Raw genomic sequence first — 22,518 nt, 5'->3', positions numbered from 1 at the left:
GTGCGCCAAGCGCCGTGCCAGGCGTGGGAACCGTGAACCAGACGGACCCGGTCCTGGGGGAAGGAGGCACAGTGATAAACAGACGCACAAAGAAGTACTGTGATGAGAAAACAGCGGGGCACGGGGTAGAGAGAGCAGGGGCTGGGCATTGAGGGGATGCCTGAGCAGGGCATGAAGGAGAGGCCATTGGAGCTGGGGGAAGCCCTTCTCAGGCAGAGTGGACAACACACACAAAGGTCTTCACTGGCTCTGGGCTTAAAGGCCCCCTCCTCCAGGAAGCTTTCTCAGATTGCTTCTCCTGGTCCCCACTGCATCCCGTCCCATGAGCTCCACCTGCCTCCCCCTGGATGCCCCATGCTTGTACTCAGTAAGATAACTTGTTGGATAAACCAGTGAGAAGATGCATCCACACTACAGCGGAGTGATCTGTGTCCCCACAGGAAAGGGCCAGGTGTCCCCAGGGCCCAGAACAGCGTCCAGCACACAGCAGGTGCTCAGTAAGTGTTGAACAAGTGTGACATTTGGAAGCAGCGTCAGAAACAAGATCAATGATGGCTTCTCTCTGAGGACAGGGCTGTCCCCACACTCCACTCTGTGCCCTTGTGCCCCATCTCCTGGTGGAGGGACACTCACCCTCAGTCTGCCAGCGGGGTCACAACCCCTCAGCCCAGCGGGGCCCAGGAAAACGTTTCTGCTCCACTGGAGAGAAGTGGCTGCTCCTGCCTCTGATGCACTGGTAGGAGGCCAACAGGAGTCGCGTGCCTTCCTCCTCCCAAGAACAGCGAGGCGGCAGCCCTGGATCCCGAAGGTGGCCAGGGGAGGGGCTGGACGGTCCCGAGGACCTGCCTCGACGGGCATTGGCTCGTCACGTGAGGAATGCTGCATCTGGAGCCTGAATGCCAAGGTTCTGGGGGGGGGGGGGGGGGAGGGCCATGAGTCCACGAGTGTGAGGGTGTGCATGCATGCATATATAGGTGTGAGCACATATGCACAGAAAGACAAAAGAATCTAGAAAAAAGGCACCAAAGTGATCTCAGGGGGAGACAGTCCAGATGGTTTTTACTGTTTTATGTTTTTCTGTATTTTCCTAATTTTCTATACTCAGCCTGTGCTACTTTTAGAATCAGAAAAGAGCTAGAATAAGTCATGTAAGGCCGTTGATGCAACAGGAAGAGAATGGATGGAGCAGAGACAGGTCTGGTTCCTCAGCCGCTGGGCCTGGGAGAAGGGAGTGGGAGCGGGGAGGGGGACGCACGCTGTGGGGCTCAGGAAGCGGGGGGACCAGGAGGCAGGACACCGGGCCTCCAATCAGCCTCCTCGCACCCCAGCTCCTGTGTGACGCTGGCCCCCGTTTCCCCATCGGTATGCTGAGCTCCTGACCCCGAAGCTCTGGAATTCTCTGCCCCATATCCCAGGTAGGACGTGGGCCAGGAGGGCTGGGTGCTGGCAGAGGAAAGACAGAGGGTCGCTCACATCACCAGCTCAGCCCCTCCATTGGTTCTGGGCCTGGGATTCTGCATCTTGGATGCCTGCTGCCGTGAGGGGCCACCTGTGAGCTCCCACAGCCAGAGGCAAATCTCCAGGGTTGGCAGCAGTGGGGGTAGGAGGTGGGACTCAGACTCTACAATTATTTTCTTTTTATTTTATTTAATTTTATTTTTTGTGTGTGCTAAGGAAGATTCGCCCTGAGCTAACATCTGTTGCCAATCTTCCTCTTTTTGCATGTGAGCCACTGCCAAAGCATGGCCACTGAGGGACAAGTGGTGTAGGTCCCCGCCCAGGAACTGAACCCGAAGTGGAGTGCGCCAAACATAACTAGGCCACCGCGGCGGGCCCTCTATAATTTTTTCACAAGTGCCTACAACATGCCAAAGCTAAAACTTAGGGGCAAATAGAGTAAAACATTGTTGTAATGGGGCTGGGTCCATTGAGGGAAGGATTCACTGGGTTCCGGAGTCAGGTGGAAGCTTCTCCATATGGCATGTCCTGGCCCCTAATGTCCAGCCTGATTGGTCCTAGTCAGGATCTCGGGCCCTAAAAGGGACCCCCGAATCTCCCTCCAGGTCAGGGCCATGCAGAGGCCTTTAAGAAAATCCCCTGAGGCCTGGTAATTGGCATCCCCTCACCGCCCCCCACCAGCTCCCCCCCAGCTCCGCCTTCCGTCCACTTCGGCAGAGGCCCTGGCCCTGCTCTCACCCTACCCCGTCCACACCCTCCCCCTCCCGAGTCCTCCCTCCAGACGCTGCCCAGGGCAGGATGTGGAGGGAGGCTCAGAGGACTTTGGCTCAGAGAAACCTGGGCTCCAGTCCCAGCTCTACCAGTTTCTAGATGTGAAAACTCGCGCTTCCATGTCAGAGCAGCTGAGCCCGGAAGCCCTTCTAATGCTTCTCCCCTGAGACTCCCAAATGTGGGAGGCCCCAGAGACCCCCCACCGCAGGCCTAGAAGCGAAGTACAGGGGAGCACTGAGTAACTGCGCCACATGGGTGCAACTGAAGCCTGGGCTAGGAGTGAGCAGTGGGCTCGGGCTCTGCCACTTCCTCCCTGACCAGGGCGAGGACCCTTGTTCAGGACGGTCTGGGTTCTGACAGATGGATTCTGACAGCTGGGCCAGGGAAACGGCCGCGCAGCCTGCAGACTGAGCCAAGCAGGCAGGAGTCTCCCGCCCATCAGAGGGGCGCCTCCCTCGGGAGGGAGCATCGGCCCACAGCTCCCTCTGCTTGGGGCTCAGGCCTCTTCCAGCCTGCCTCCCTGGACTGCTGCGAGGGGCAAGTGCAACAAGACACCAAGAGGCCCCGGAAAAGGACCAAGCGAGGGGGCAGAGGGCCAGGCCTGCCACCAGAGAGGTCGGACTGAGGACTCAGGCCTGGCCCACCTCCCGAGCCCCAGGCCCTCGCTCAGAAGATCTGTCCTCACACCCTGGCTTCCTGCACTGCAGGTCCCTAAGGTGCAGGCGGCTTTCTGGTCATGAGAGGGCATCTATGACGTGAAGACTGGCTTGGGTTGGACTGTATCCTCCAAGAAGATACGCTGAAGTCCTGAGCCCCAGTCCCTCAGACAGCGAGCTGACTTGGCATAGGGTGTCTGCAGATGTAACTAGTTAAGATGAGGTCATAGGGGAGCAGGGTGGCCCTAATCCACTGACTGGTGTTCTTATAGGAAAAGAGACACGCACGGGGAGGAGGCCACCATGTGATGGCACGAGCCCACGATGGGAGGCCACGTGACAACAGAGGCAGAGGTTAGAGCCCATGGCTGCAAGCAAAGGACACCAAGACGTGCGGGTGTCCTTCCGCCTTCCACCAGAGCTGGAGACAGAAGGAAGATCCTCCCCTAAACATCTCCGAGGGAACACAGCCCGGCCGACCCGGGGTTTCTGCCTCCAGAACCAGGAGACAATGCCTTCTGGTGTCTTAGGCCGCCGGTTTGTGGCCCTTGTTACGGCAGCCCTAGGAGACAGATACAGGGGTGATGCTGGGGTCCACGGGCAAAGGTACTTTGGCCTCAGGAATCCTGGCTCCTCGGTGCCCCTGACTCCCTAACCCAAGAACCAAGCCTTGGAGGGCTCAGATCACAGTTTCTCCGTGGCAGAAAGAACAGGGTGGCCCGGGGAGAGGTGCAGTGACAGAGGGGACGCCCTGCTAGAGAGGAGAGGGAAGCCCTGTGCCCGCACCCTGGGGAGTGTGAGAGGGAGGTGGAAGGGAGTGAGAAGCCACATGTGCACCCCTCAGGGTGGAGCCGTGGCCAGGCAGGAGGATCCGTGGGAACACAGAGCATTCCAGAGACCCCCTGAGAACACTGGGCCTGCAGCCCACCTTGCCACTGCTCCAGCAAGCCCCACCTAGTGTGACACCATGGCCACCACAGCACAGCAGTAGTGGCCCTCTGGCTCTCCACCAGCTGTAGGTCATGTGTCCAGTTTCCTCATGTGCCCCAGAGCGCGATGTGGAGCTACCAAGAGGGCTGGTGGCCCAGCAGAGGCCTGGATGGGTGCCTCAGGGCTGGAGGGGGACAATGAGCCCAGAGGGCCCAAAGCCAGACAGTGACAGAGCCAGGCCAGGGTGCCGTCTACCACACTTCCCGCCTCTCTTGCATGAGGGGACAGAACAACTTATAAACACAGGGTTCCCGGTGGTGGAGTGCCCGACAGTGGAGGACAGACACACAGCAGGTCCAGGAGACAAACGGCTGCTACCACCCCTGGACGGCTGCTGGGCCTCACTCCAACTGTGGGGCTGGACCAAGTTTCAGAGCCAAACAGCTCACTGCAGTGGCATGACCCCCCACAACGTCACCCCACGGCCTGCAAAGCCCCTGCCCTGGGCCTTGGCCTGTAGCCTGCCAGACAACCGCACCAGGTGTCCTGAGGAGGGCCTCTCCTCCGTGCATCCCACCAGGGCCTTGTGAGGGGGATGTGACCCAATCTTGGAGACACAACCCACTCTGAAAGGAGCGAGGACACCCAGCCCAACCTCGTGGCTGTGGGACTCCAACATCTGGGGACATTTATTTTCTTCGGCAGGACTCTGGAGAAGGAAGAAGGTCAGCTTCACCAGCTGGGCAGAGTGGGGACAGCCCAGGGAAGGCTCGTATCCTCTTGGCCTGGCAGAGGGTAAACCAGGACAGAAGGACCCCTGTGGGCCTGGCTGCTCTGCTGGAGGGCTGGAGAGAAGGACGGCCATCTCAGAACCTGACGTGGGAGCCCTTTTTCATGGAGGACAAAAGGGTGGCCTTCTCAGGCCTTGAGTGCTGCTTGAGAGAGGAGGCGACAGGTATGGGGGTCGCCGACCTCTGCAGGGTGAACCCGGATGCCTGGGACAGGGCTGTGGGGGAGGACTGGGCTGTGACAGCTGACCAGGGCTGCAGCAAGGTCGGGGAGGGCTGGATCCAAGGGTAGGAGGACAAGCTGGACACCAGGGTCCCGGAGCCTGAGGCTGACGAGGCAAGGGAGGAGCGGGAGGGGATGGCAGTGGACATGCTGGTTATGGTGTTGGTCATGGTCTCCCTGTAGGGGTCCAGGTCCTTCTGGATGTCATCGGTCGCCAGGTAGGTGAGCCAGCCCTGCTGGTCCGGGACCTTGTGCATCATGAAGTCAGTCTGGTCGGTGGGCGCCAGTTCACTGAAGTGTAAGCTTTGGTAGACCTGAGCTGAGATCTGTGGGGAACAGAGCAGGGGAGCATGGAGGTGGCACCTAGGACCAAGAGCTGGATCACAGGAAGGATGGGTCTTCCTGCGGGAAAGAAATCTCCAGAATGCTGTGGTTGTCACTGATGACCAGAGCCTGCTGAGCCTGTGAGCCCACTGTGCGCCAGACCTGGCACCAACCCTGTGAGATCAGGACTGGGCTGTCCCCAGCTCAGAATGAGGCCTCCAGCTGGATTCCAAGGGTGTCCCCAGACGTGCTCCCACCGCTCCCGTGAGAACTTGCCAAGCTGTGCTTCAAGGCCCATCTCCAGGAGGAGGCAGGGATGCGCAGCGGTCCCTCACACCGACCTCTCCCCAGCTGGGACAGGAGAGTTATCACACATTTTCTGAGTCCCCAGCAAGAGCGAGGGAGCTCCCATAAAGCCCCGACAGCAGACGATGAGGGAGAGGCTGGGACCTGCCCCATCCAAGAGGCAGGCGGCCCCACTCCCTCCCCTTCCCTCCGTCTCTTACTGACTGCATGCCTGGCTCGGGAACAGCCGGTAGGATGGACATTAACAAACGAATAAGCCACAGGCTCTGAGATAGACTCTGAAGGCTCTCGCCAGCTGCCAGCCCACAGAGGAATCCCTCCCACAGGCCCCGTGAGGTTTGTCCTCAAGGATACCTGTGTCCATGGCCTCAGCCAGGCCCTTGGCAAACCAACCCCCCAGACTGGCTTCATTCTAGAACTGTCTGAGGCCCAGAATCTGTGAAAGGACAGATGTTTCCCTTGCCCCCGGTGCAGGGCCGTGTGGGCACGAGGGTGGCCGCTGACGGAGCCAAGCTCCCTGGCCTCCAGCCCTGGCATCTTGGTGAACCAGCCTCAGCCCAACCCACCTGGTACTTCATCCAGCCGTATGGCACATTAGTAGACAGGAGGCCGGGACTCCGCGACCGCTCCCTGGGCTTGTACGCTGCTCCCACGACTCTGCTCCCCTGCAAGAGTCAAAGGCAAGAGGGAAGGCTCGGGGCTAAGAGTTGGGGGACCCTCTACCCGCTGTGTCCCCCCGCAGCCTCACCTGCTTGCCCTGGGACTCCCACTCGCGCCAGCTGTTCTCAATGTCTTCAGAGGAACGCCCTCCAGCCCATGGGGATGTCAGCATTATCTTCTGCAGCCTGGCCCAAGCCTCGGCCTCCGAGTCCAGCTTCCCACTCAGGAGTGCCAGGAGGGCCGCCTGCTCCCGCCGCTGGTGCACCAGGGCCTCCGCAAGGTCCCGCTCCTCCCTGATGGGAGGGACTTTCATTCACAAGATGTCCTCTGCACCATGAAGTAGGGTGGCCCTCCCAGAAACCCCAAGAGGGTTTTCTCCTCCTGGGCCTGATCCTCTCCAACCTTCTCATCCCTCCCCTGAGGCCATACTGCTCAAGGCCCATCACTGAGCAGGTGTTCCCTTAATGTTAGCAAAGCCCAGATTAAAACTGGCCCCCGACAAGTCCTGTGACCCTTCCCACCACCCTGTGCTCTCACCCATGGGGGCCTGACACCCTATGCTGACCTTACCTGGACCACCCCTTGTGGAATACTTAAACATCCTCTCCCTCCCAGGGAAACCACGCCTCTGCCTTGTTTGATATCCCCCAAGAGTTCTGTAAAGATGTATGCCTTGACAGGAGCCACAAAGACTCTGTGGGTGTCTGGAAAACTTACTTGTATGTCAAAACCCAACTCCAAAATCTCTTCTTCTATGAAGGCTTCCTTACTCGACCCACTCAATTAGGTAACTGTCCTCTGAGCTATCCCTGTTCTTAATAGTCCCATCACTTATCACATACAACTGCAGCCATGGGTTTGCATGTCCATCTCCCCACGTGGACTGTGAGTTCTCTGGGGCACGATCTGTGTCTGGATTGTTTTGGATCTCTAAAACCTAGCACAGGGCCTGGCAGTCAGCAGGACCTCAATAGATATTTTTTGAATGACCCAAAATTATTTGAGACTTGGTCAGGAACAAGGGTGCTGCATGGGGGGGGCGGGGGGACCTATAGAGGAAGGGACAAGTAGGAAGCAGCCTGCCCTCCCCATGAATCAGAGAAAGAGCACAAGTGTCTGCTCGGGACCAGAGCCCTGGGCACTCTCCTGCCAGGGGCATCTGGCCACAGAGAAATGGCCTCTGCCTGGAAGCCAGATCCAGCAAATCTGACCCTGACTCTGGGCAGATCCCATCTAAGGACTCGGGTTCTCACATTTTCCTCTGGTTTGTACTGCTCAGCCTTGCAGCTGAACTAGCCTAGAACACAGCCTCAGGCTCTTAGGCCAAAGCTGCCACCAGTGGAGACAAGCTGTGCAGGTCCCATGCCTCTGGCCTCGGAGGGCCCTCGCGAACATGCCCAGACCACCCAATCCAGATGAGGCAGCCCAGGCTTGGGGGTCCCAGCACCCCCTCCTCAGGCCAGACACCACCAGGCGGGCTGTGAGAACTCACCGCAGCTCTGAGTAGGACTTCTGGGCAGCGGCCATGGAGGCAGCCTCCTCTTTGAAGGTTTTTGTTAGTTCATGATCACCAGCCACCTGGGTATCCTGCAGCCTTTTCCAAACACTCAGGCCGAATGTGCCTGTGATTTAACCAGACCCAGCTTAGTACAAGGACTTGCACAGCCCCTCCTCCGAACCCTCTGCCCCTCACCCTCCACCCTCAAGAGTCAGCCAGCACCTCCTTACCCCTGGCCCACACCTCATGATGCCCACCCTATGCCAAGGATGATGCTGGCTACTCAACAAATATCCGGAAGAATCAGACACTGGCCCCAGAATACACGTGGAGCATCCAGCCCCATATGTGGGCTGAGATGGAGGGAGTATTATGGCAATGATGGAGTGATCCTCAGTCGGGCTTGAAGTAGCTCGTGTTTAAAATGGCAGTGGCACAAAATGATGAGGTATCCATCACATGAGATGTTTTGGGTGGGGCCGGGGAGGAACAGGGCTGGAGTAGAAAGTAGGTAGTGAGAAGAGAGAGACGTGAGTCCTGCTTCTGGGCAGGGTATAGTGAGTAGCAGGCCATTCTCCTGCAGCCGAATTTTTTTTAATTAAGAAAAATAAAACAGATATGTTATGAAATCATATTTTTAAAAATGAATGGAGAAGGGCCGGCCCCGTGGCCGAGTGGTTAAGTTCATGCACTCCGCTTCGGCGGCACAGGGTTTCGCTGGTTCAGATCCTGGTCGTGGACATGGCTCTGCTCGTCAGGCCATGCTGAGGGGGCATCCCACACGCCACAGCCAGAAGGACCCACAACTGAAAACACACAACTATGAAGTGGGGGGATTTGGAGAGAAGAAAAAAAAAGAAGATTGGCAACAGTTGTTAGTGCAGGTGCCAATCTTCAGAAAAAAGAAAAAATGAATGGAGAACTGCAGAAGCAAAGAGGACTACATAAACTAAAGTTACAGAAAGGGAAGAGTCCTTCCAAGAAGAACTGAAATCAGGAGCTGCTTTCTCCTCTGGGCACAGCTGAGTGAAAATCAGGCTCGGCTTAGGGAGAAAGAAGACTGGAAGGAAGGAAAAACAGCAGAGTTTGTGATAGCCATTCTGGGTTAGGTCTATGAGAGTCCCAAAGACACAGCTGTTTTCCCAGGACATTCGCTGAGCACTGGGGGAGCCGAGGGTCTGAGGGTTGGACTAGAAAGCCAGATGAGACTGTTGGGACAGAGTCCCACCGGAGGAAGACTTCACCCTTGAGACAACTCAAGACAGAAGGAAACTCAGTCTACCTACAGCTGCCGTCCAGGGCCAAGCCAGCTCGATTCCTGACAGCACTGAGAGGAGCAGCCCTATACAGAGGAAGGAGCAAATGCACTGGAGGAAAAGCATATCAACTTCAGTCTCTACGGTTCTTTCATACAAAGTCCAGAAAAGTTTTGTTTGGGTTTTTTTTTTTTGTTTTCATTTTTGATTTTTTGTTTTGTTGGGTTTTTTTAGGATAAGAAGTGAAAAGACAGGAAACATAATCAATAATCGAAAGAAGAAACAGGCATTAGAATTAGACCCACAGATAATTCAGACATTGGAGTTAGCAGATCAACACTTTAAAGTAACTAGTGTAAATAATGTTAAATAAAATAAAGGAAAATATGAACAAAATAGACAAACACTAAGACAACTCATGTCCAGCAGATCTGCACTACAAGAAATACTAAAAGTTCTTCAGGGAATGATATCAGAAGGCAGCCCAGATCTACAGAAAAGAAGGAAGAGCACCAGGAAGGGTAAGTATCTGGGTAAATATAGAAAACAACATATCCAGTAAAATATTATTATTGACTAAAAACAAAATTCAACAATGCATTGTGAAGTTTATAGCATATAGAGAGAAGAAAATACAACAAGAGCATAACGTACTATAGGGGAATAAATGGAATTATACTGTTGAAAATTCTGCGTTGTTCCTGGAGCAGTGTATTATTATTTAATGGTAAGACTGATAAGTTGAAAATTTTTATTTAACCTCTAGAGGAACCACTTAAAAACACAAACACACACAAAAATAAATAAATAAAAATAAATAAATAAATATATATATATATAAGAAATTAAAATAAAAGCTGGATACACAGGTTGAACAGTAGATTAGATACAAATGAATGTGCATCGGTGAACTGGACTATAACTCTGAAGAAATTATTTAAAATGCAGCACAAAGAGAGAAAGAGAAAATAGGAAGGAGAGGTTATAAGACATGGAGGATAGTGAGCAGGCAGGCCCATAATATATCTATTGGGAATTCCAGAAAGAGAAACAGAAAAACAGAGGAGAGGCAATATTCAAAAAAATAATATCTAATGATTTCTCAGAATTCATGAGAGACACCAACCCCCAGATGCAAGAATCTAGGCCAGCATAAATTAAAAGAAATCCATACCTAGACACATCACGTGAAACTGCAGAATATCAAAGCCAAAGGGAAGATTTTAAAAGCAGTCAGATAGAATAGAGATTACCTATAAAGGAATCATGATTAAAATCGACAGCTGAATTCTCAGCAATAACAATGAAAACCAGAAGAAATTAACTAATAATAAAGCACTAAGAGAAAATAAAAAGAAAAAACACACACACACAAATAGACTAAAAAGTCAATACAAGAGATAGAATAGAAAACAAAACAAGTCCACTCATCCAAAATAAAAAGGAAAAGAGCAATAGAGGAACAAAGAGCAGATGAAACAAACAGAAAACACAAATTAAGATAGTGGATTTAAATCTAACCAGTAAATAAATACATTAAATGAAAAACAACAATTGAAACGGAGACATTTTCAGACGTTAAAAGTGAAAGGGTAGTAAAAGATATACCATGCAAGTACTACGCATAACAAAGCATACGAAAACTGGTCTGGCTATATAAATGTTAGAGAAAGCAGACTTCAGGACAAGGAACATTACCAAAAACTAAAAAGGCTTTTTCATAACAATAAAAGACTCAATTCCTCAAGAAGACATGATAATCTTGAATGTGGATATGCCTCACAATTTACAGCTTCAAAAATTAAAGCAAAAATGGAAAGAACAAAAAGGACGAATAGACAAATCCACAATCATTCTTGGATATTTTAACACCTCTCTCTCTCAGTAATTCATATAACAAGTAGACAAAAAAACAGTAGAGACATAAAAGATTTGATCAATACTACCAACCAGCTTGACCTATTGACATTTATACAATACTACATCCAACAGCAGCAGACCACACATTCTTTTCACAATACACACGGGACATGCACAAGATTGTCAATAAAATAGCCCATATAAAAGACCCAATAAGCTTCCAATGAACAAAATCATATAGAGTTTATCTTCTGACTGCAATGGTTTTAAAATAAAAATCAATAATAATAAGTAGCTAGAAAGTTCACCAAATATTTGAAAATTAACCATATACTTCTAAATTACTCATAGGTCAAAGAAAAAATTAGAAATCATTTTTGACTGAGAGAAAATAAGACTGGAAACTGAAAAGTCATACAAAAACTTGTGGGATATAATTAAAGCAGTGCCTAGAGGAAAATCTGTAGTTTCAAACACCGATGTTAGAAAAAAGGAAGATGTAAAACAAATCATCTAAGCTTCTACTTTAAGAAGTTAGAAAAAGAAGAGCAAATCAAATCCAAAGGAAATAGAAGAAAGAGAATAATTTTTAAATAAATAAAAGCAGGGGAGCTGTTGTTTAATGGGTATAGAATTTCAGATTTGCAAGATGAGAAAGTTCTGGATATCTGTTGCACAATGATGTGAGGATATTTAACACTAAGCAACCGTACACTTAAGATGGTAAATTTAATGTTATGTGTTTTTTAACACAATAAAAAATGGAAAAAAGTTATTTGATAATTTTATGGATAAAAAGCTTAATAAATTATGCTATATAAACAAATAAACGCAGAAATATATAAAATAGGAAATAAACAAAGAATAGAAAAAAATCAATAAAGCCAAAGCTGATTCTTTGAGAATATTAATAAATTCATAAAGCTCTAGCCAAACTGATAAAAGAGAAAGGGAAAACACACATTGCTAGTATCAGGATGAAAAGGGGACATTAACAGAGATCCTGTAGACATTAAAAAGATGATAAGGGGCTCTTGTGAAGAACTTAATGACAACTTATTTGAAACTTAGATGAAAGGGACCAATTTCTTGAAAAAAATGAATTTATCAAAACTGACACAAGAAGAAATAGGAAACCTAAATAGCCCTATATCTACTAAAGAAATTGAATTCACAGTCAAAATCCTTTCCAGGGCTGGCCCCGTGGCCGAGTGGTTAAGTCCGCGCACTCCGCTGCAGGTGGCCCAGTGTTTCGTTGGTTCGAGTCCTGGGCGTGGACGTGGCACTGCTCATCAAACCACGCTGAGGCGGCATCCCACATGCCACAACTAGAAGGACCCACAACGAAGAATATACAACTATGTACTGGGGGGACTTTGGGGAGAAAAAGGAAAAAATAAAAAAAAATCTTAAAAAAAAAAATCCTTTCCATAAAGACAACTCTAGACCCAATGAGTTTAATCAGCGAATTATCAAATATTTAAGGAAGAGATAATATCCATTCTATATAAATTGCCCCAGAAGTTAAAGAGGGAGTACCTCCCAAATCATTCCGTGACACTAGCATTATCCTGATACTAAAATCAAAGACATTACAAGGAAACTTCAGATCAATATTCTTCATGAATATAGATGCAAAAATTCTAAACAGGGGCCGGTCCAGTGGCGTAGTGGTTAAATTCACACACTCTGCTTCAGTGGCCCGGGCTTCACAGGTTCAGATCCTGGGTGTGGACCTAGCACCACTCATCAAGCCATGCTGTGGAGACATCTCACATACAAAATAGAGGAAGATTGCCACAGATGTTAGCTCAGGGCCAATCTTCCTCAAGCAAAAAAGAGGAAGATTGGCAACAGAGGTTAGCTCAGGGTGAATCTTCTTCACCAAAAAAAAAAAGAAAAAAGAAAAAAATTCTAAGCAAAATTTTACCAAATAGATTTCAACAGCATATTAAAAGAATAATACATCTTGACTGAGGTGTACCTCAGGAATGCAAGATTGGATTAACATTCAAAATTCAAAGAATGTAATTCACCACGTTAACAGAATAAAGGAGAAAAACCATACGATCATCACAATAGGAGAAAAATCATTTGACAGAATTCAACACCCATTCAAAGCCCTCTCAGCTAACTAGAAATAGAGAGGCTACTGTCAAAAAAGAAAGAAAACAGAAAATAAGTCTTGGTGAGGATGTGGAGAAATTGGAACCCTTGAGCACTGTTGGTGGAAATGCAAAATGGTGCAGCCACTATAGAAAACAGTGTAGAGCTTCCTTAAAAAATTAAAGATAGGGGCCGGCCCTGTGGCCAAGTGGTTAAGTTCGCACGCTCCACTTCGGCGGCCCAGGGTTTCAGCGGTTCGAATCCTGGGTGCGGACATGGCACTGCTCATCAGGCCATGCTGAGGTGGCATCCCACATGCCACAACTAAAAGGACCCACAACTAAAATATACAACTACATACTGGAGGGCTTTGGGGAGAGAAAGAAAAAATAAAATCTTAAAAAAACATAAAAATTAAAAAAAGTAAAAATTAAAAAAAATTAAAGATAGAACTACCATAGAATTCAGCAGTCCCACTTCTGACATCCAAAAAACAGGAAAGCAGGATCTCAGAGAGATATTTCATTGCAGCCTTATTCACAATATCTAAGTTGTGGAAACAACCAACCTAAATGTCCATAAATGCATGAATGGATAAACAAAAAATGTGGTACATACATATAATGGAATATTATTCAGCCTTTAAGAAGGAAATCCTGTCTTACGCTACAACATGGATGAACTCTGAGGACATTATGCTAAGAGCAATAAGCCGGTCACAGAAGGAAAACTACAGCATGATTCCTCTTACTGAGGCCTCTAAAGTAGTGAAACTCATAGAAGCAGAAAGGAGGATGGTGGTTGCAGGGGCCGAGGGGAGGCTATATGGGAGTTTTTCACAGCGTACAGAGTTTCCGTTCTGCAAGATGACCAAGTTCTAGAGATCTGCTGTACAACAAAGTGTATACAGATAACAGCACTGTACTGCACACTTAAAATTTTGTTAAGAGGGTAGATTTCATGGGTTTTTTCCAGCATTATTGAGAAGTAACTGACATACAACATTGTGTAAATTTCAGGTGTACAACATGATGATTTGATACATGTATACATTCTGAAATGATTAGCACAGTAAGTTTAGTTAACACATCTATCACGCACATAGTTACCATTTTATGGTACAATACTACATAGCGTCCGTAACTATAGTCACCATGCTGTACTTTAGATCCACAGACTTATTCATCGTATAACTGCAAGTTTGTCCCCTTGACCTCCTGCATACATTTCCCCCATCCCGCACCCTGCCCCTGGCAACCACAGATCTACTCTGCTTCTACGAGTTTGATTTCTCTGGATTCCACGTGAGTGAGATCATGCAGTATCTGTCTTTCTCTGACACGTCTTAGCATAAAGCCCTCCAGCCTCATCCATGTTGTCACAGATGGCAAGATTTCCTTCTTTTTTTACGGCCCAATAATATATCACATTTTCTTTATCCCTTTATCCATCAATGGGCACTTAGGTTGTTTCTGTGTCTTGGCTGTTGTGAATAACGTTGCCATGAACCTGGGGGGTAGGGCAGTGCAGATGTCTCTTTGAGATGGTGATTCCATTTCCTTCAGACATAACCCAGAAATGGAAATGCTGAATCAGTAGATTTCATGTTATTTGTTTTTACCACAATAAAAAATGGATTTGGGGGGAAGATATAAAAAGCACAAACCACAAAGGACGAGATTGATTAAATGGATAACATTAAAACTAAGAACTTCTGTTCATCAAAACATATGACTGACACAAAAAAAACTCTGAACAAAATGGGGATAGAAGGGATCTTCCTCAACACAATAAAGGCCATATATGACAAACCCACAGGCAACATCATACTCAATGGGCAAAAACTGAGTGCCATCCCCCTGAAAACAGGAACGAGACAAGGATGCCCTCTATCACCACTCTTATTTAACACAGTACTGGAGGTCCTGGCCAGAGCAATCAGGCAAGAGAAAGGAATAAAAGGAATCCAAATAGGGAGGGAAGAAGTGAAACTCTCGCTGTTTTCAGACGACATGATCTTATATATAGAAAACCCCAGAGAATCCATTGGAAAACTTTTAGAAATAATCAACAACTACAGCAAAGTTGCAGGGTATAAGATCAATTTACATAACTCAGTAGCATTTCTATACTCTAATAATGAACTAACAGAAAAAGAACTCAAGAACACAATACCATTCACAATCGCAACAAAAAGAATAAAATACCTCCGGGTGAATTTAACTAAGGAAGTGAAAGATGTATACAATGAAAACTACAAGGCTTTTCTGAAAGAAATGGATGACGACATAAGGAGATGGAAAGACATTCCATGTACTTGGACTGGAAGAATAAACAGAGTTAAATGTCCATTCTACCTAAAGTAATCTACAGATTCAACGCCATCCCAATCAGAATCCCAATGACATTCTTTACAGAAATAGAACAAAGAATCCTAAAATTCATATGGGGCAACAAAAGACCCCGAATTGCTAAAGCAATCCTGAGAAAAGAGAACAAGGCTGGAGGCATCACAATCCCTGACTTCAAAACATACTACAAAGCTACAATAATCAAAACAGCCTGGTACTGGTACAAAAACAGGTGCACAGATCAATGGAACAGAATTGAAAGCCCAGAAATAAAATCACACATCTATGGACAGCTAATCTTTTGACAAAGAAGCTGAGGGCATACAATGGAGAAAAGAAAGTCTTTTCAACAAATGGTGCTGGGAAAACTGGAAAGCTACATGTAAAAGAATGAAAATTGACCATTCTTTCTCACCATTTACTAAAATAAACTCAAAATGGATCTAAGACCTAAAGGTGAGACCTGAAACCATAAGGCTTCTGGAAGAAAATGTAGGCAGTACACTCTGACATCAGTATTAAAAGGATCTTTTCGGACACCATGTCTTCTCAGACAAGGGAAACAATAGAAAGAATAAACAAATGGGACTTCATCAGACTGAAGAGCTTCTTCAAGGCAAAGGAAGACAGGATTGAAACAAAAACAACAACCCACTAACTGCGAAAAAATATTTGCAAGTCATACATCCGAGAAAGGCTTAATATCCATAATACATAAAGAACTCACACAACTCAACAACAAAAAATCAAACAACTTGATCAAAAAATGGGCAGGAGACATGAACAGACATTTCTCCAAAGAAGATATATGGATGGCCAATAGGCACATGAAAAGATGTTCATCATCGCTGACCATCAGGGAAATGCAAATCAAAACTACACTAAGAGATCACCTTACACCCATTAGAATGACAAAAATAACCAAAACAAATAGTAACAAACGTTGGAGAGGTTGTGGAGAAAAAGGAACCCTCATACACTGTTGGTGGGAAGGCAAACTGGTGCAGCCACTACGGAAAACAGTATGGAGATTCCTCAAAAATTTAAAAATAGAGCTACCATATGATCCAGCTATCCCACTACTGGGTATCTATCCAAAGAGCTTGAAATCAGGAATCCCAAAAGTCCCATGCACCCCTATGTTCATTGCAGCATTATTTACAATAGCCAAGACATGGAAGCAACCTAAGCGCCCATCAACTGATGATTGGATAAAGATGTGGTATATATATATATATATATATATATACAATGGAATACTACTCAGCCATAAAAAAGAACAAAATCGTCCCATTTGTAACAACAAACAGATGCTCAACAGCACTGCTCCTCAGGGAAACTCAAATTGAAACCACAATGAGAGGCCACTACGTATCCATCAAAATGGCTAAAATTTAAAGCACTGACAATACCAAGTGCTGGAAGAATTATGGGACAGTAAGAGCTGCTGTCCACTGCTAGTGAAAGAGTGCAAATTGGTAACCACCTTGAAAGACCGTCTAGGAGTATCTGCTGAGACTGGACATATATACGCCGTGGGGCAGCAATTCTGTTCTTAGATTTCCAACAGAAATGCATACATTTGTTCACCAAAAAACATGTATAAGAATGTTCATAGCACTGTTATTTTTAATAGCCCAAAATAGCCAGAAACAACCCCAATGCCCACCAACAGTACCACAGATAAATAAATTATGGTATCTCAACAACAGAATGATGTTCAGCAATGAGAATGAATGAACAACCACATCAACAAATGGCTGAACTGCACGAACATGATGGTGTTTGAGAGAAAGAAGCCAGGTACAAAGGAGAACCTAGGCATATTTCCATCTATAAAAAATTCAAAACCAGACACACTCTGAGGATTTAGAAATCAGGATAGTGGTTACTTTTGGAGAGGAGTGGGTAGTGATGGTTGGGGTGGGGGGATAGGGAGCCCCGAGTGCTGGTAATGTTCTGCTTCTTAATATGATGGTGGCTCAATGGGTATACGTTTACTTTCTGAAAATTCACCAAGCTGAACCCTTTTGGTTTGTGCACTTTTTTTAATGTATGTTTTAATGCAACATTTTTTAAAAGAGAAAGGAATATACCTTATCAGATATACGATTTGCAAAAATATATGAAGGCAAATGATGTTGGGTGAATGAGTGGATGGAGACTTGATGGATGAATGGACAGACCGCTAAATGGACAACCGGATAGACTCACACCCTGTAAGACTATTTGAGCAAAGACAACTGCTGTGGCCTAAACCCCCCACCCCACAGGATATAAGGTTTATGTCAACTTATGTTCGAACAGGAAGAGGGACAGGAAGGGCCATGGGGCATGGCTGAGCTTCAGCAGGACTCATACCAATGGCATCACCGGTGAGTTTCCAAGCCTTGACGTCCCGGTCCTGCCCAGCGCTGATAACCAGTTGGAAGCTGTCCACATACAGGATGTCTGCCACACTACCCAAATGGCCCTTCCAGGTAATCAGAAGCTTGGGGGGGACTAGGGAAATGGTCTGGCCAGCCACGATCTAGAAGGGACAGTACAGGAGAACTACTTATACCAAAGCCATCACACAGGCTCATCAGAGGGCACCGAGGACTGGAGGCAGCAGAGCCCACTGGAAGGGCCCCTGGACACGGGCCAGGGTTCTAGCTCTGGAACCATTCCCATGTTAACTTTCTGGTGACCTCAGGTATGTCCCAGCACTCCTCTGGCCCCCACTGGCTCCTTTGGTAAAATCATAAAAAGCCTTTGCATACTGCTATATTGTTTACCAAGTACCTCCATACAGATTCTTCCAGTGGAACATCACAACAGGAGTCTCATCATTTCACAGAGGAGAGACAGGGACGTTCAGTAACAGCCCAAAGCCACCTAGCTAGAAAGTGATGGGGCTAGGACAAGAACCCAGGTCTTCCTCTAAAGATACTCAGCTGGGCACTGGGAGGAGAACAGGGTGAGTAAGGGGGTGATGTATCACGTTATACTATGAAGGAATAAACTCTACGGAACTGGAAACTGAGTGACAATATCCAAGACCATTTTTAAATAAAACGAGATAATTGAAGAGGAACATATTTTACCATATTCAAGTTTGTTAAGTCACAATAATAAAACTTTAAACAGAACAATGGAAGACAATAGAGAGCTCAGAAACCACCCAAATATACACATAAAACTTTGGTGTAAGATAAGAGGGGCAGGAAGACTTGCGGTGATGGAGAGAAGGACTAGACAAACAGTGCTGGAATGCCTGAGGAAGCATTTAGAGAAACTCACATCATTGTCACATGTCTTCCAAGTAAAGAAACACTCGAACGGTCAAAGAATTCTTTTTAATGAAACCATAAAACATCTCAAAGAGGGGCCAGCCCAGTGGTGTAGTGGTCAAGTTCTCATGCCCCAGTTTGGTGGCTCAGGGTTCACTGGTTCAGATCCCAGGCACAGACCTACACACAACTCATCAAGCCACGCTGTGGAGGCATCCCACATACAAAATAGAGGAAGACTGGCACAGATGTTAGCGCAGCACCAGTCTTCCTCAGCAAAAAAGAAAAATGAAGAAAAATCTGAAGAAAAGTGTGAGTGACTACTTATCTCTGAATTAAGAAAGTGATAGGCAATGAGAAATATCACAATGGGAGGAAAAATTGACCACAAAAAAATATAATTTTTAAATCATCATAAATGAAATTAAAAGGCAAATGACAAACTGGGGGGAAATATTTGCAGTGCCTATGACAATGAGTTAATATCTTTTAATATATTTTTAAATGATTATACATCATTTACAAAAGATGGTTACCACAATAGAAAAATGGGCAATAAACACTTATTGAATGCCTTCAATAAGCAAGGCACTCTGATGGACCCAGGGGACCCTCCTTCAGATGATACCGCTGATAACAAATACCTCATGTCGTCAAGGACGAAGCAAGACAGGCTAATAAAGTACAAAACTCTCAATGTTCGGAAGCGTGGTGTGGCAGCACGCATTAACGTCCTGAGAAAGATTTACGTTCTTTTACATACTATTTCCTCGGGACAAACTGTTTGCAGATAAACAACTACAAACAAAAGACTTGTGAAAAAGCCTATTTGCTCCATCATTTTTACAGCTTTTAAACCCAGCTTTACTGAAATATAACTCACACACAATTTACCCAAAGTGCTCACCTCAGTGGTTTTTCGTACACACATAGTTTGCAACCACCATCACAATCAATTTTAGACCATTTCCTCACCCCAAAAAGAAAGCCTGTACCCACTCACGGTCACTCCTCATTCCACCCCCAGCTCTGGGAACCCCATAATCTACTTCTGTCTCCATAGATTTGCCTAATTCTGGACAGTCTGTATAAATGAAATCATACAAGATGTGGTCTTTCGTGACCGGCTTCTCTCACGGAGCACACCGTCTTCAAGGCTTCTCAGGCTGTGGCCTGTATCAGTACTTCACTCCTTCTTATTATTCAGTAACATTCCAATGTAGTGATAGCCCACAATTTATCCTTTCATCAGTTATGAACATTTGGGTTGTTTTCAAGTTTGGCTATCATAACTAATGCTGCTATAAACACGTGTACAAGATATCGTATAGACATATGTTTTCACTTCTCTTGGGTATACACTTAGGAGTGGAACTGCCGGGTCATAGGCTGACTCTATGTTTAACTTTTTGAGGAACTGCCAAACTGTTTTCCAAAGCGGTTGTTCCACGTTACATTCTCACCAGCAATGGATGAGAGTTCCAATCTGCCCATATCTTAGCCAACACTTATTATCTGTAGCCATCCTAATGAGCACGAAGTGGGATCTCATTGTGGCTTTGATAGGTATTGCCCTGATGGCTAATGATGTTCAGCATCTTTTCATGTGCTTATTGGTTATTTGGATGTCTTCTTTGAAGAAATGTTTAGATCCTTTGGCCATTTTTCAATTGGGTTGTCTCTTTTATTGTTGAGTTGTGTGAGTTCTTCCTATATTCTAGATACTAGTCTCTTATCAGATATATGATTTGCAAATATTTTCTCCCACTCTACAGGTTGCCTTTTCACTTTCTAGATGGTGTCCTTTCAGGCCAAAAGTTTTAAATTTTGATGAAGTTCAATTTATCTATTTTTTCTTTTGTTGTGTTTTTTGCTGCCATATCTAAGAAATACTGCCTAACTCAAGGTTGTGAAGATTTCTCTCTTGTCCTCTTCTAAGAGTTCTATAACTTTAGCGCTTATGGTCCATGATCCACTTGAAGTTCATTTTTGTGTCTGTTGTGAGGTACGTTTTTGTGTATGTTGTGACTTTGTTCTTTTGATGTGGATATCCAGTTTTCCCAGCAACATCTGTTTAAAAAGGCTATTCTCTCCTCCATTTGATTGTCTTGGCACCCTTGTTGAAAATCAATTGATGAGAAATGTTAGGGTTTATTTTTCAACTATTAATTCTATTTCGTTGACCTATATGTCTGTCCTAACGTTAGTACCACACTATCTTTACTGTAGCTTTGCAGTAAGTTTTGAAATTGGGAAATGTGAGTCCTCCAACTCTGTTCATCTTTTCCAAGATTTTTTGGACTATTCTAGGTACTTTGTATTTTCATATGAATTTTAGGATCAGCTTGTCAATTTCTTCAAGAAAGGCTGTGCTGGGATTTTGATATAGATTATATTGAATCAATTTGGGAAATACTGCCATATTAGGTTAGATCTTCTAATCTATGAACATAGGATTTTTTCCAATTTATTTAGGTGTTCTTTCATTTCTTTCAACAATGTTTTGTAATTTTCAAAGTACAAGTTTTTCATTACTTTTGTAAATTCACTCCTAAATGTTTTATTCTATTTTAATACTATCGCAACTGAAACTGTTTCCTTAATTTCATTTTAAGATTGTTCACTGCTAATGTACAGAAATACACTGATTTTTTGTATATTGATCTTGTTCATGCAACCGTGTTTAACTAATTTGTTAGTTCTTATAGATTTTAGTGGATTCTTTAGGATTTTCTATGTATAAGATTTATGTCGTCTGAAAATAAAAAGGTTTTACTTCTTCCTTTCCAATCCAGATGTCTTTTATTTCATTTTCTTGCCTAACTGCTCTTCCAGTAAAACGCCGGAAGAAGCGGAAAGAGCAGACATCCTCATCCTGGTCCTGATCTTAGGAGGAAAGAATTTAATCTTTCACCATTAAGTATGATATTAGCTGTGAGTTTTTCATAGATACGTTTTATCAGGTTGAAGAAGTTTCCTTTTATTCCTTGTTAACTGAGTGCTTTTATCAGGAAAGGGTGTTGGAGTTTGTCAAATGCTTTTTCTGCATCTGTTGAGACGATTATGTGTCTTGTGTTTCTCATTCAATTAATATGGCATAACATTGCCATGTTGATTTTGGACATTAAACCAACTTTGCATTCCTAGGATAGGTCTCACTTGGTCATGGCGTTTAATCCTTTTCATATGTTGCTGGATTCAATTTGCTAGTATTTTGTTGAGGATATTTGCATCTCTATCCATAAGATATATTGGTCTGTAGTTTTATTTTCTTGTGATGTTTTTGATTTTGGTATCAAAGTAATTCTAGCCTCACAGAAAGTTCTTTTGGAAGAATTTTTTAAGAAGTCGCATTAATTCTTCTCTAAGTATTTGTTAGAATTCACCAGTGAATCCATCTATATCTGGACTTTCTTTGTGAGATGTTTTATCACTAATTCAATCTTTTTACTTGCTATATTCAGATTTTCTATTTCTTCAGATTTTCTATTTCTTCTTGAGCCCATTTTGGTAGTTTGTATCTTCCTAAGAATTTGTCCATTTTCTGTCATTTTTTGACAATGAAAAGTTAGAAACCATCCTATTATCCAACAATAGGTAACAAGTTAAATAAATGATTGTAGGTCTATAAAGTGAAATATTACTTAATCATTAGAAAGCTTGATTTTCAAAAAATATTTGATGATATAGGAAATTCTAGTTACATACAATATAATCCCAATTTGTTTAAAGTATATCCGTATAAAACTAAGAGCAGATGGTCAGGAACACAGACTCCGGAGTCAGACAGTCTTGGGTTTACTCTCAGGTCCAAACTGGCAGCTGTGTGAGCTTAGACATGTCCCTCCAGCTCTTCAGTTTTATCTTCCTCATCTGAAAAATAATATCTCCCTCACAGAGTCATTATGGGGATTCAATGAGAAGATACATAAAAGCACTTATCACAATCACTAAAACATAGTAAATAAATGACACATTATTGTTGTTATTATAATGCTTATATTAACATTGTAGATTCCTCATATACTGAATCCATGGGTAACCAATTCCCAACAGATC

The 22,518-nt window shown here is 45.2% G+C and overlaps 1 protein-coding gene across 5 annotated transcripts in view; it reads right to left on the bottom strand.

Moving 5' to 3' along the window:
- Positions 1-2,198: 2,198 nt before the first annotated feature.
- EFCAB8 (EF-hand calcium binding domain 8) overlaps positions 2,199-22,518 on the bottom strand; it is a 65,048-nt gene continuing 44,728 nt past the window's right edge. For 3 of the 5 annotated variants that reach the window (XM_046679951.1, XM_046679952.1, XM_046679953.1), the window contains 5 exons: positions 17,549-17,717; positions 7,609-7,738; positions 6,205-6,409; positions 6,023-6,121; positions 2,200-5,152 (listed from right to left, as the gene is read on the bottom strand). In XM_046679951.1, the coding sequence (XP_046535907.1) occupies positions 4,682-5,152; positions 6,023-6,121; positions 6,205-6,409; positions 7,609-7,738; positions 17,549-17,717 (1,074 nt within the window). In that variant the 3' untranslated portion in view covers positions 2,200-4,681. Of the gene's footprint in view, positions 5,153-6,022; positions 6,122-6,204; positions 6,410-7,608; positions 7,739-17,548; positions 17,718-22,518 lie in introns of all 5 variants that reach the window. The other 2 variants (XM_046679950.1, XM_046679954.1) reach the window with 2 other exon arrangements.

The sequence above is a fragment of the Equus quagga genome, chromosome 12, assembly GCF_021613505.1.
Source record: "Equus quagga isolate Etosha38 chromosome 12, UCLA_HA_Equagga_1.0, whole genome shotgun sequence".
NCBI classification, from domain to species: Eukaryota; Metazoa; Chordata; class Mammalia; order Perissodactyla; family Equidae; genus Equus; species Equus quagga.
The sequence above is the reverse complement of the archived record's forward strand: the minus strand, read 5'-3'. Positions and strand labels throughout refer to the sequence as shown.